We start from the raw sequence: 13,106 nt of genomic DNA, 5'->3' as shown, positions 1-13,106 counted from the left end.
TTTTCCTTTGACATGATCTGTAAATGCAGAAATTACAAATCTTATAAGCCACCGCAGCAAACGGACTTGTAGTTCTCAATGGAATACTTCCTCAGTACGGACATAGATGAAAAGAAGAGTCTGCAGGAGCCAGAGCATTGCACCCACGATCCACTGATCACAGTTGCAATGCTTTACTGGCTCCTATGCAAATAAATAGTAAATGCAAATTTTTTATTTTATGAAGAAGTCTGCATTTTTAAAATTTTTTTCAAAGGTGTAATTTCCCTGTTCTGTTATGTGCCATTTACATCTAAACTAACTCAGAAAATCGGCATTCTAATATTTATTGTTTGTGGTATCCATGTGTTTGTACAGTCACAAACTAACAGCAGATTAAAGAAAAAAAAGTATCTCCACATACTTGGCATGCCGCAGCTTTCAGTGGTGGGGGTGTGGACGGACGCAGCACACCTGCATCTGACTTCCAATAATCCTAAATCATGGCGGGCACAGGAATAAAATGAGAGCAAGTGTCTGATTTACAGCAGCTGACTGGCAACTCTCCAATATGAATATTTTAAACCTAAACAGTACTGCTGAGAAAAGCAAAAAGATTTTGTTTAGACTGTGGTTTGTCATTTACATATGATGTGAACGTTTGGCTGGGATGCCACTGACTAAGCGTCACTTTCAGTTATTGCACAATGTATTTTATTTCCAGAACAAGAAGCGTAGGGAGCGCAGAGATCTGCTGAGGTTACAGCTGCTGAGGATATTTGAGCTGCTGGCAGATGCTGGAGTCATAAGTGACAAGTAAGTTGTAGAATGTTTAGTATGTGCAGTATATGGACCCGTTCACATGTGCGTTCAAAATGAACAATTGATGAGTGATGATGAACATGCCTATAGCATTAACACATGTTTCCGACACGTTCAGGTTTTATCAATAAACGCTTGCCAAACGCTTGTCCCTTTTTTTTAAAGGGGAAATGATAATGGAGGAAGTATCCAGCTGTGAAGTGCGGAGAGGTTGTGATGTGATATCTGCATATTTTTTATTTTTGTGATTCGGTGTTGCTCTTTGCTACATTACATAGACCCAGCTGCCTTCATCCAACAGCCATCTCTGCAGTTCTGAACACACTGGAAGTGGCTGCTGGATCCCTCTTATTTCTCCCCTATCATTTACAAGTGTTATCTGGGTTATTTGAACCTCCACTGTCTTTCCCCCAGCACCTTGTAAACCTTTCAAAAACACTCTGTAAATGCTTCTTAAGCACACCATAACCACTATAGACACAAATAAGGTGCGTTTTCACTGATCTGAAGAGAAGGTGTTGGCAAATGGTACCGCCTGCCATACGTGACATGTTGTATACATTTTGCCATAAAGTGATGCAACTGTGTGCACTGCACTTTCCGCTGCCCATTGTACATTTTGGCAGAAGGTGGTAGAGAAGCATTAGAAAAGTGGCTCAACTGCCTTGTTTTGCCGCACATGTGAACAATGTCTATGTGTGTCAATTGAGCCAATCCTCCTCTACTATGACTTTTCTTTTTTTTTTCTTTGCATAGTACCAATGGGGCCTTAGAGAGAGACACCCTGGCACTTGGAGCTTTGTTTTTGGAGTATGTGGACCTTACACGGATGCTGCTTGAAGCAGAAAATGATAAAGAAGTTGAAATTCTTAAGGATATTAGAGCACATTTCAGTGCCATGATTGCCAACCTGATTCAATGTGTGCCAGGTAATTGAGTTAATTGTATTGGACAGTTACTGTCGGGCAGTCCTGAATGTCCAGTAATACCTTTGCCTCCTTTGCTGAAACCGTGGTTTACCATTTGTATTTCAAGGGTTTCAATTGTTATTTAATAAATACAGAATTACAACAAAAGCACATTAAAAGAGACCTCCACTCAGAACGAGATCAGCCATTTTCTTTGGGGTAGAGACATTTATCTTTGTAATTGGTTTCTGCAAAACACCCTTGCAAAATAATTCTCTGACTCCTGGGCTGCATAGTAGTTCTGGGGTAGTACAGCAGCGGAGCTAATATGCAACCTCTCAGAGTCAAATAATGGAATCTTCAATCTTAGGCATTTTGCTTTGAGCCATAAAAATATCTGAAAACTTTCTAACAGCCAGGCAGAATGACTGGCTTGATGACTGCTCTTCCATGTAGATATGTAGATTCATGCCCCTGCTGCACTCCAGAAGTATGCATATGAATGTTGTCAGAGGCGTAACTAGAAACCTCAGGGCCCAGGGCAAAAAAAACATTAACCCCCCCCCCAAAAAAAAAACACGATTCTGATTTAGGAAAAAATTATTCCCAAGCACTATTTTTTCAGACCAGACTGGACCACAGTCATTGATGTGCCTTGCGTTCCCATGCGGTCGATCGCATTGCGGCTAGAGGGTGTGGTTGCGGTGCCATTCACTTCAATGCACCGCCACACCCCGCCCCACAACAAATTGAGCTGGCCGCAATGCGATCTAGTGCGTTCTGGCCACAAGCAGGCTGGAACGCACTGAGGATGGTGTGAACTACCCCTTAAAGCATTTTATTAATTTTAAGTTGGAAAATGTTTTTAACCTGCAAGGCAATGACACATACACATGACACTTTGCACATATACAATCAGTGCCTACCTGGACCTGCTGCAGCTCTCATCCAGAATGTCCTCACTCATGGCTCCCGATCTCTTTCCCTTCAGCTCCAGACTGCCAGCTCCTGCACTCAGTCTCCATGCTGCCTGGACATCTGGCCAGCTCCCTCGCCGCGTTGCCTGCGGGCAACGGGCCCTCTTCTCTCTGCACAACTGCATTACAACAAAGTGAATGTTGTAATTTTGCATTATTTAAACAATTGGTTCCCGTTGGAAATACTGGTAACTGTTCTAGCTGCATTTCATGTGTATCATTTTGACCCTGATATTCATTATGAGTCCTACCATACACTACATACCTTCAATGTATCAGCTTGGAATTCAAACTACAACAGAAATACAGAAACTGGCTGAAAACAATGGGGTATATCAGGACCAACACAAATACTGTATAGTACAGAACACTGTACATTGTATACCTGCCCCCACAGAAACCTGTACTGTATAATGCACTGTACAGTGGGGGAGACAGTGGGGTGCAGCCTATATACATAGAGTACTGTTCTTTATGTTTTCTAGAATGTGACGTATCGCAGCTCTCGTAGGGCAGCTGTGGAATTTAGTTATTTCAACTCAGACAGTGTAATTCACATTATGGCAGGTTATATTTGCTTTAAAAAAATAATCAAATAACCACTGTATATCTACATAAACCTCACTTCTCTGGAGCTCTTATACTTTGACTTTAAGCAGATGTTTTGAGCATGTACTGTATATGTTCTTTATAAGGGGTGGACATGTTCTAATTTTCTTCTTGAAAACATTGTATTAACAAGTGTGTTGTATGTGTTTTTTTTGTAGTTCACCATCGGAGGTTCCTTTTCCCGCAGCAGAGCTTGCGCCACCACCTCTTTATTCTGTTCAGCCAGTGGGCAGGGCCTTTCAGCATCATGTTTACTCCATTGGACAGATACAGCGATCGCAACCATCAGATTACAAGATACCAGTATTGTGCATTGAAGGTGAGTAACACTTGCTGCAGCTCACGTTTTACTTATAGTTAACCACACAGTGCCAAATTAAATATAGTAACTAGAGTTCCTGTACACAGGTTCATGCCTTTTGGTCAGAAGTTGCTGCTTTTCTGGAATCGAACTTGGGTCTACCAAATATTTGTAATTCCTCAATTTGCCTACTTGGTATAGTGGGAGACCCCCCTTAGATCCATATAACAAATGCCTTCTTAGCATCCTCTGGAAGACAGCCTTAGATCAAATTGTGCCCCTGTACAAAATTACATAGAAGCAAAGAGGTAGATCTCTGCTGTTTATGGGTATCTGGAGCCCATGGCTTGCTTCTAATTCTTCGGTCCCAGTATTGACTTAAGTGGTGTGCATACGTCTCTGTTTATGCAATGTGGGTTAATGCATGAACAACAACAGTGTACACTGTTTTGTACTTTATTGTCCTTACTGACTATAACAAGAAGAGGCAACATTCACATGTGGTTTATGACATGTTAATACACAAAATTATTAAACACTATCTAAACAAAAAATAACCAGAGTGCAAGCATGCAGTAGCACAGCAGTACAAAACATGTAAATCCCAAAAAACAATAATTGTGGAAAATGACAAAAACGTAGAACTTCTCCAGAGCGATTTTCTAATTCCAGCCACTCCAAACCAATTGTATCAGGAAAAAAAGAAACAAGAGACGTCCAATAGCATAAAAAATGTAAAACAGTAAAACACTGAAAATTGTTTTGGTGCTATAACAGCACCAAACTATTGCACTCATCTCCACCTCCTCCTCCTCTCTCCTGTTACCTCTGAGAGTAGGAGCATACATGATGGTGTCAATGACCTCACCCAACACATTTCACCGCTTATGTACCTACTTAGGATTGGTGTTTCATCCGGAAGTATAATGTAAATATAAATATGTAGAAATGTACTGTATGATGAAGATATAACTGATTGTTACATATTTATATTTGCATTCTTTTACGTTTATACTTTCTTGTAGCCCTGATGAAGGTGGAGTATTTTTAACCCCCAAAACGCGTTGGCTTTGTATGTGCCATATTGCAGTCTTCTGTGCTGTTGCCATTTACTGTCCTTTATATTTCTCACCAGGCCATGTCCGCTGTACTTTGCTGTGGACCTGTGTTCGACAACGTTGGCTTGTCTCCTGATGGCTATCTCTACAAATGGCTTGATAACATTCTGGCTTGCCAGGACATGAGGGTAGGTTTGTTAATGTATTTTTAAAATATAAAAGTTTATGGTTTTAAAAGCGCCAAGGACAATCCTTACCCCTCCTGGGGAAGAAATCGTAAGCACATATGCAAGGTGCAGCCTCAAAAACAGTCAAGGGTACTGGAACATCTAAAAAACACAAAAGAAGAGGCGCCTTTCCTGGTGCAATATCATTTAATCCAAAAAGACAGGCTGTCTTTTTGGATTAAATGATATTGCACCAGGAAAGGCGCCTCTTCTTTTGTATTTTTAAAATATATATAAGGACCTAATACTCTGAGTTGAACTGCAATTGTCTCAGTTATAAATGTGCAAATTTGAGCACAGGCTGAGCAGTAATATAGTTGCTGTGGCAGCAAACTACCTGGGATATTTTATATTGGTAATATTTTGGCATTTTATGGTTCTCGGTTTCTGTGCCAGTGCCCCTTCTACTTCCTGATCTTTAAATTACTTAAAATCATCACCCCATTAGTGACTACCACCATGAGTTGCCTCACCCCTTTAAGTCCATCTATGTACCTCCTTTTCCCATCGGCTCATAGAATGGTCACTCCCAGTGCATGCCTGATTTCAACCTCCATTTGGTGTATCCAACATATTATACATGCAGACTTAACAGCAAATCAATATATGTTTGTTTTAAATACATAAGTAAACTAAAAGGTGCATTTATTTCTCAGAAGTTATTTCTGTTCATATTTGCTGATTAAGTGTGAGACAAATCGTTTTTGGCTGTAAAGAGATTGGAGAGAAATAGAAAATTAAAGAAGAACTCTGATTACTATGAGCAGCAATTCCTCTACGGGGAGCTCTTTTCCCTAATCAGAATAGAATGATTAAGGCAACAGATAACTATATGAATGATCTTGCTGAAAGAGTTAAGTGACGGCTATGCTTGTTATTCCATGTCCAGGTTCACCAGCTTGGCTGCGAAGTGGTTGTCTTATTGCTAGAACTTAATCCGGACCAGGTTAATCTCTTTAACTGGGCCATTGACCGCTGCTACACTGGATCATACCAGCTCGCTTCTGGGTGTTTCAAGGCTATTGCAACTGTTTGTGGAAACAGGTATGAAATGTATGTTATGTATGCCGGTGTAGCCCCTCCCCCCCACCATCACCACCGAGAATGTAAGAAGAATGTAAATACTGATGTTACCATGATATCTTTTAAAGCAATGTTTCCTGTCATGGGCAGATTACAGCTGGACACAAATATTATTGTTGTGTTAGTTAAAAGGTAAGCAGACATATTAAAGGGGCAGTCCACTCATAACTCCATATACTTATAACAGGGTTTTGTGTATTTACCCATGAATGTGTCAACTTTGTTTAAAGCAGAACTCCAGTTTTAGCAGCCCAGAACTTTAAAAAGTAGCCATTGTCATTCATCTCACTTCCTCTGAGGCTAGACTGTTATTATCCTGTCCTCTATGTGTGTGTGGGAGGAAAGGGGTGGGGGCTCAGGGTGGGGGTGCAGGTTCAATCTAAACGGGGGATTTGATTTAAGATTACAGTATTACATTTATTCCTAGGTTTAGCTACTTTATTTATCAGGTAGTTTCAGAAAAGATCTAGGCCTCATTCACAATGGGCGTCCTGAGATTCCAGCTGCAAGAACCTACAGATTCCTGTGGCAGAAATCTCAGGTGTCCCATTCAGATTTGGCCATGGTGTTGCTGGACACTTCTATCCTGAGTCCAAGGACAATCCTCTACATCCTCCCGAAACTGCATGTTATCGTACGATGTTCGTTTACATGCAGACTGCCAGTGTCAGATGCACCTGTTGTCTCCTTGTCATATACTTCAATGGGTACAGCAGCTGCATCTGAACAGGGACACCTGAGATGCGGGTACAGCTGGCTCTGCCTTTAGATAGGCAGAACCAGCTGTCAATCACGCAGCTGGGTGGATCTTGACAGTAATGTCGGAATCCATCCCGGCTGCGGAGGTCTTAGTATACTGCGAGCTGTAGCTCGCGCTATACTGAGCTTTGGGTCACAAGAGGAGGTTAGTATATGTCCTCCCGTGACTCTGAGGAGAACTATGGGGAAAAACACTGACCCCATAGTTCTCCTTTAATCTTTGTTCCAGTACTTTGAAGGGAAGGCAAGGAATTTTACCCCTCATTATTAAAGGGTTTCTAAAGTCCCAGCATATAAGATCCTGTTATAACATCAGCATTGTCATAGGAATACATACTAGAATTGTTTTTAAGAATGCAATCAAAGCTTACTTGAGAAAATCCCTTTCATATAGGGCTGCCTTCTGTCTGCCCATCACTTTCATCAACTTCCTGGATTTGCATCTTTTCCCCTGTTGCTCAAGACTGCATATCCCATCATGCAAAGTTTCCAGCAAGCAATGATAATATCACATTATTCAGACATCAAATTGTAGTTTAGAAGGAAGGCTTAGTTAAAGTGGTGCTCGCTCCCGTGATGGACTACAATCACAATACAAATTAGTAAACTAAACATGAGATTATAGTCCCTCACGGGAGTGAGCTTGAAGTGGTGGCTACTTTACAACACACACAGGGACCATGGGGAAGAAATGGAACCACCCTCCAAAAGGAAGGACAGTGTCAGCACCAATTCAGAGATCATTTGAGGATCTACAGCCGAGTGATGCACAAATGAGATACATTTTTGTAGTTATTGTACATGAATACATTTTTAAGATGTAACTCCTGAGTTTGGTGTCACTTTAAGCTGTGTAAAAATACACTTATCTATTATACAGATGCAGTGCTTAAAAGCAAAAATTGGAAAGGGCTCATTCACACATATAGCGGTGACCTGTGTTGTACCACACCAGATCAACGCAGGTCACCACAATTGTTTTCAATGCGTCCCATTTACACTACAACGCAGTGGACAATGTGCTGCAATAAAATGCAAAAATGCTGCATTTCATCGCAGTGCACTGCATATCACTACAGGTCACCACACCACGCAGCTGTGCGGGGACCTGAATGGAGTGTACACATTGTAAACTCCACATAAAGTATAAAAAAAAGAAGAAAAAATTTAAACAGTGACCGCTCCAGCAGTGTACAGTACAACGCACACTACCAGAGTTGCCACAATGTACTAGCCCGTCTGCTATAATGCAGCATTTTAGCAGACTGGTTAGAGTGAATGGGCCCTAGGTCCTGAAGTGGTTTACACAGCTAGTAGTAGTAGTAGTTACATTCAATTGAATCTGTTCCATAATGTTATATTGAACATTACAAAACAAGTCCAGTTAATGCAACTAACTAGTCCTAACTATACCATGACCTGGGTACATGAGATCCTTCATAGAAATATTTAAAAATAACACTTTATAGTTACTTGCAAAAGTGTGACACAGACCTGACAGGGCTTCTAAACTGTTTCTGTTTTTTTGTTTGTTTTTTGCTGCTTCTGTCAACAGAACAAGTACAGAAAAATGTTTCTGTCAGGAATACAGACAGCAACATATGATCTGACAGAGATTCCCCACCTAATCCAAAATAACCCAAAAACGTTTGGCTGGCGTTTTCACTTTGATGATTTTAACGCACCCTCGTTTAAAAAGCGTAACCTACTTTTCCTCCATTTATCTGGCTCCTTGAGCATTGCTGTATTGTCATTTTACAGCCGATTCGGTTTCAGCACTACTTTCTATAATCGTTGGGATTTAATGTTAACTTTACTGGCTTGTATTGTTGTCCTTGAAAAGAAAAATCCATTAACGGACCTTTTGAACTTGACCTCTTTTTGTTCCCTTGGTGTCCCGTGTGCTGATCAGGCCGGACAGATTGTTCTGGAAAAGGGTCAGGTTACCATTTGGGAACCTGATTAGGGCGATTTCCCAGTGTCTGAGCATTCCGCAGAGTCACAGGGAAGCTTAATCTGCCTCAGCTGACTTCCTCTTATCACTGGGCTCAACAAGGCAGCTTGCAGAGCTATTAATATGCTAGTGGAATAACATTATTTCATGAGGTAACAATTCTCAGGCAGGCATAAAGAAATGTAATTTCAGTATTTTTCTAAGCGGTACAGTTCCCATAGTAAATCATTAGTGGGTTGAGGATTTGTGGTCAGTACTGTGCCTGAATATTACAAGGCTCAGGTCCAATTTCTGACCAGGGTTCCTTTGTATACCTTAGGGTCCCCACACACCTTACGATTATCGTACGATAATCGCGGGAAATCCCGCGATCGTACGATTATCGTAAGGTGTGTGGAAGCCGTGCGACCTCTACTACTGTAAGGTCGCACGACTTTAAACTTACGGACATGTTCGAAAACCCGCCGAGCATCGTACGATGTTCGGCGGGTTTGTGGCATGTCCGTACGATAACAGCCGTACGGGCCGGTGTGCGCAAGCGCACACTGCCCGTTCGGCATTGCGGTCATCGGAAGCCCGCCCCTCAGGGGGCGTGGCTTGCGATCATCGCAAGTACGATCTGCCTATGCAACATAGGCAGATGGTACGTTTTTTTAAGTACCTTACAACCATCGCAAGACAAAAGTCTTGCGATGGTTGTAAGGTGTGTGCCCAGCCTTAAACTGTTCAATGTCCTGTTCAGTGCTTAAGATGCAATTGCAAAAAAGAAAATTTAATAAAATGTACTATAATCTCAAGCAGTGATTTAAGGGAAGGGTTAAGGTAAAACAAAAAGTGCATAAGTGCAACAAACGTGCATTTAAAGCTGCCCATTGGTGATGAGCTTCTGTTTGGTGGAAACTCGGTTTGCCTGAGTTCGCCCAAGCCCACTTAAAACTGTGACACCCCTCCTGGCCCAATCAGTGGTGACATTTGTGGCAGCGGCCTTCCCCCACTTTTGCTGGCTTTGTTGCAGGGTGGGGGAAGGCACCAGCTGCCATTGATTGGGCCAGTAAGGGTGTGTGTCGGTCTTGGCTTGGCTAAACTGGGTTTATCTTTAGTAAATCAGCCTATTTGTATGTATATTTTATTATATATGTAAATGGAAGCAGACATATTTGCTTCATATCATATTACAATGGTTGTGCTTTACTGCTCCTTCTCGCAGTGGAATTAAATAACTAAAGTTGAGGAAGTTCACTTTGCAAAGTGAATTTTCACTTGTCTTAGTGAATGAGATTAAACAAAGTGAAAATGCTGTTTGCAAATAAAAAATCATGTGCACGGAAAATTAAAAAAAAACAACAAAAAACTGATTTTTGTTTGAACAAGATTAGATGATTGAAGTATTTGATGATTTGAAGTGAGCATTCTAAGCATAGCTTAGTGAACACACTGAAGTTTTGTTGACCTCAATCATCCAATCATGTGCAAGTAAAAATCCTCTTTTTAAAAAAAAAATTCCTTGCACATGATTGGGTATTCTTTCATAGTGAATTTTATCTTAGCTTCACCTAATTTTCCAAGTTAAGCGAAAATTTACTTTGCAACGTGAGGAAGCTCCACTCTTAGTAAACGATGGAAACTTCCTACGTGGCTGAACTAGTTAGTTGAGAGATACCTAGTCCACTAGTTCTTGAGAGTTTTTTTGCACTTCCTCTAGTGAATAATATTCATAGCTCTATATTTTATAAAATATAGGAGAGCAAGCTTGTAAAAAATGTGAATGCAGTGTCCAAATAACTTAAAGTTTAAGTCCAAGTCAGAACCCCAGTCAGGTTGTCACTGCTATCCAGGGCTCAGTTAAGCTGTCCAGACACTGTAATAATTTCTTTGTTCAACCTGCAGGCAGAACAGATTCTTCCATCAATGCTTATGAGCGTTGATCAAGGAATTCCCTGCTGTCCTGATTAAATTCTGATGTCGGCCACTGTCCGAATACCCAAACAGAGACAACAGCTGATTGGCTGCCGCCTCTGTTCATTTGAAGATTTTCCAATCTGCTCCTTCGATCAGCTGATCAAGGAATGCTGGCCAAAAGGGTGCCATTGAGGTTCATCAAGAACCGGACGAAATTTGCATAGTGTATGACCAGCTTTAGAGAGATTTTTCTTAATTTCTTGACACAATGACACCAGACAAGAGATGGGCTTCATATTTCAGGAGATTGTTGTTATCCCGACATTATGTTGGGGAAATCTCTCTAATGGAGCTCTGGATAGCTTTACAATTCCTAACGGGGGTTCCAGTCCTTCCCCACTCCATCCAATGCTAAAAATGGATGGACATACACTTTAACACTGCAGTAGTATGCTCTCAATGAAAAGGCATGATGCCTTCCCTTTAAAAACACTTAGCAAGCATGAAGGAACAAGTTAAGCAATACATTTCATATGTAGAATGATTATTTCAGTGTTCTGGCTCATTTTGTCATATTTATCAGAAACATAGAGTTGGTCTGTAAATAATTAACCCTTTCACAATTGTCTGGGTTGTATTAGTGATCAGACGGCTTCACAGCTGCCCAGATCCCTTCTACCATATACTGAAATGCTGCCTGATAAATTTCACAATAAACTGTGGGCAGATTTTGTGGCCATGAGTTTGTTTACAGCCTCTCACTACCTTCCCGTAATAACTATGGCAGTAAAATAATTAGAAATATAGAGTAGGTTTGGGTTAGTTTAAAGTACAAGCAAGGGACGTGGATTTACTGTTACATTTAATGTGGTGATGATATACTGTATTGGTTCACTTCTATGAGAAGCTGAAAAGGTGTTACTTCAGTGGCACTGTTCTAGTAACTCTGAGGACAGTGAGATGCTGAAGAAAAGTGTATTTTGGCTGAACTGAAATTGTATCTTTAATCCTAGGAATTATCCATTTGACATTGTGACATTGCTGAATCTGGTCCTCTTTAAAGCCTCTGACACCAGCCGGGAAATCTATGAGATCTCAGTGCAGTTAATGCAGGTATGTGAATCTATTCTCTAATGGAATATATTCTGACATTTCATTATAAGATATTTCTTTTTTTCCAGGCTGGAAAAATAAATGAGACTAAAGCTGGCTATATACTGCTAAAGCTGGCTGTGGTCTTGCTGAACCAGCCAAAATCGAGCAGTGGGTGGCCCTGCTGACACTATTGCATTTGACAAAAATAAAAATGGGCTTTTGCTGTAAGCCAGGCAGGAAGTTGTCGGCCAAACGGTGACTGCAGCCAACGAGTTGCAGTCATTGTTCGGGTATGCTGACAGCTTCAAGAGCCAGCTCCCAGAAAACAATAACCTGGCAGGGGAGATTTCCCCATCCACACGGTTTCCTAATACTATGCAGTGAATTTGCCATGAATTTTAAGGTGCAACTCTAGCCAAAACTTGTATTTATTTTGGAGCAGAGCCTTTCATAACCTGCAGCCTCTGTCGGGTTTTTATTGTATTTGGGGTGATTGTCCCATGGTATAGGGTAGAGATGTCCCGATACCATTTTTTCAAGTACTTTCCCTCAGGTACTCTCCAATACCAATTACCGATACTTTATCCTAAAAGGACATGTGACATTTTTTCTAAAACAATACAGACTAATGATTTTAGGTCAGTTTCTTTATAATGATGAAGAACTGTAACTCAGAAGACTGTTTGGAAAAAATTCTAGTGAGTAAATTGCCATCCTCCATATGGCAACCAGTCATTCATGTAATTAATAGGACAAACTCCACTACTCAGTGCGAGTGTTTAACTCCCATTCGGAAACAACAGCTATATGTTAATCTTCACAAACCTTACAGAGCATTCATATGGGATATAGTCAATTCACTTCATCCTCTAGCCACCACATGTGATAGTCTCTGACTGTATAACATTCCAGTGCCTTTATAGCTACAGTATATGCACATGAACCAGGCAGACCATAATAAGCAATTGGGGGGAAAAAAGGAACTTCATCTATCCTTTCTCACACATGCCTGGTCTCTTTCCTGGCCCTCAGGTAGTCAGCATTGTTTCGGGGGGGGGGGGTCAGTGCCCGGTCTCTCTTGTGGCCCTCAGGTAGTCGGTGCTGTGCAGGAGGGGTGTCCATGTCTGGTCTCTCTTGTGGCCCTCTGCTATTCCGCGCTGTGCAGGGGGTCCATGTCTGGTCTTTCGTGGCCTTCTGGTAGCTGGCACTGTGCGAGGAGTCCATGCCTGGTCTCTCTCCGGCCCTCAGGTAGTCGGCGGTGTGCGGGGGAGTCTGTGCCCAGTCTCTCTCCTGCCCTCAGTTAGTTGGCGCAATGCAGGGGGGCCATGCCCGTTGTCTCTCCTGCCCTGAGGTAGTCGGCGCTATGTTGGGAGGGGTCCATGCCCAGTCTCTCTCCTGCCCTTAGGTAGTCGGCGCTATGCAATGGGGCCCATGC

At 41.6% G+C, this 13,106-nt stretch overlaps 1 protein-coding gene across 2 annotated transcripts in view; it reads left to right on the top strand.

Annotated features, from left to right (window-relative positions):
- FRY (FRY microtubule binding protein) overlaps positions 1-13,106 on the top strand; it is a 257,245-nt gene that overhangs the window by 158,018 nt on the left and 86,121 nt on the right. For both annotated transcript variants that reach the window (XM_018554227.1, XM_018554234.1), the window contains exons 25-30: positions 704-795; positions 1,558-1,730; positions 3,454-3,614; positions 4,732-4,842; positions 5,771-5,925; positions 11,590-11,689. In XM_018554227.1, the coding sequence (XP_018409729.1) occupies positions 704-795; positions 1,558-1,730; positions 3,454-3,614; positions 4,732-4,842; positions 5,771-5,925; positions 11,590-11,689 (792 nt within the window). The remainder of the gene's footprint in view (positions 1-703; positions 796-1,557; positions 1,731-3,453; positions 3,615-4,731; positions 4,843-5,770; positions 5,926-11,589; positions 11,690-13,106) is intronic.

The sequence above is a fragment of the Nanorana parkeri genome, unplaced genomic scaffold (genome assembly GCF_000935625.1).
Source record: "Nanorana parkeri isolate BGI_ZX_2015 unplaced genomic scaffold, ASM93562v1 scaffold8, whole genome shotgun sequence".
Classification (NCBI taxonomy): domain Eukaryota; kingdom Metazoa; phylum Chordata; class Amphibia; order Anura; family Dicroglossidae; genus Nanorana; species Nanorana parkeri.
Note: the sequence above shows the minus strand (reverse complement) of the source record. Positions and strands in the feature narration are given on the sequence as shown.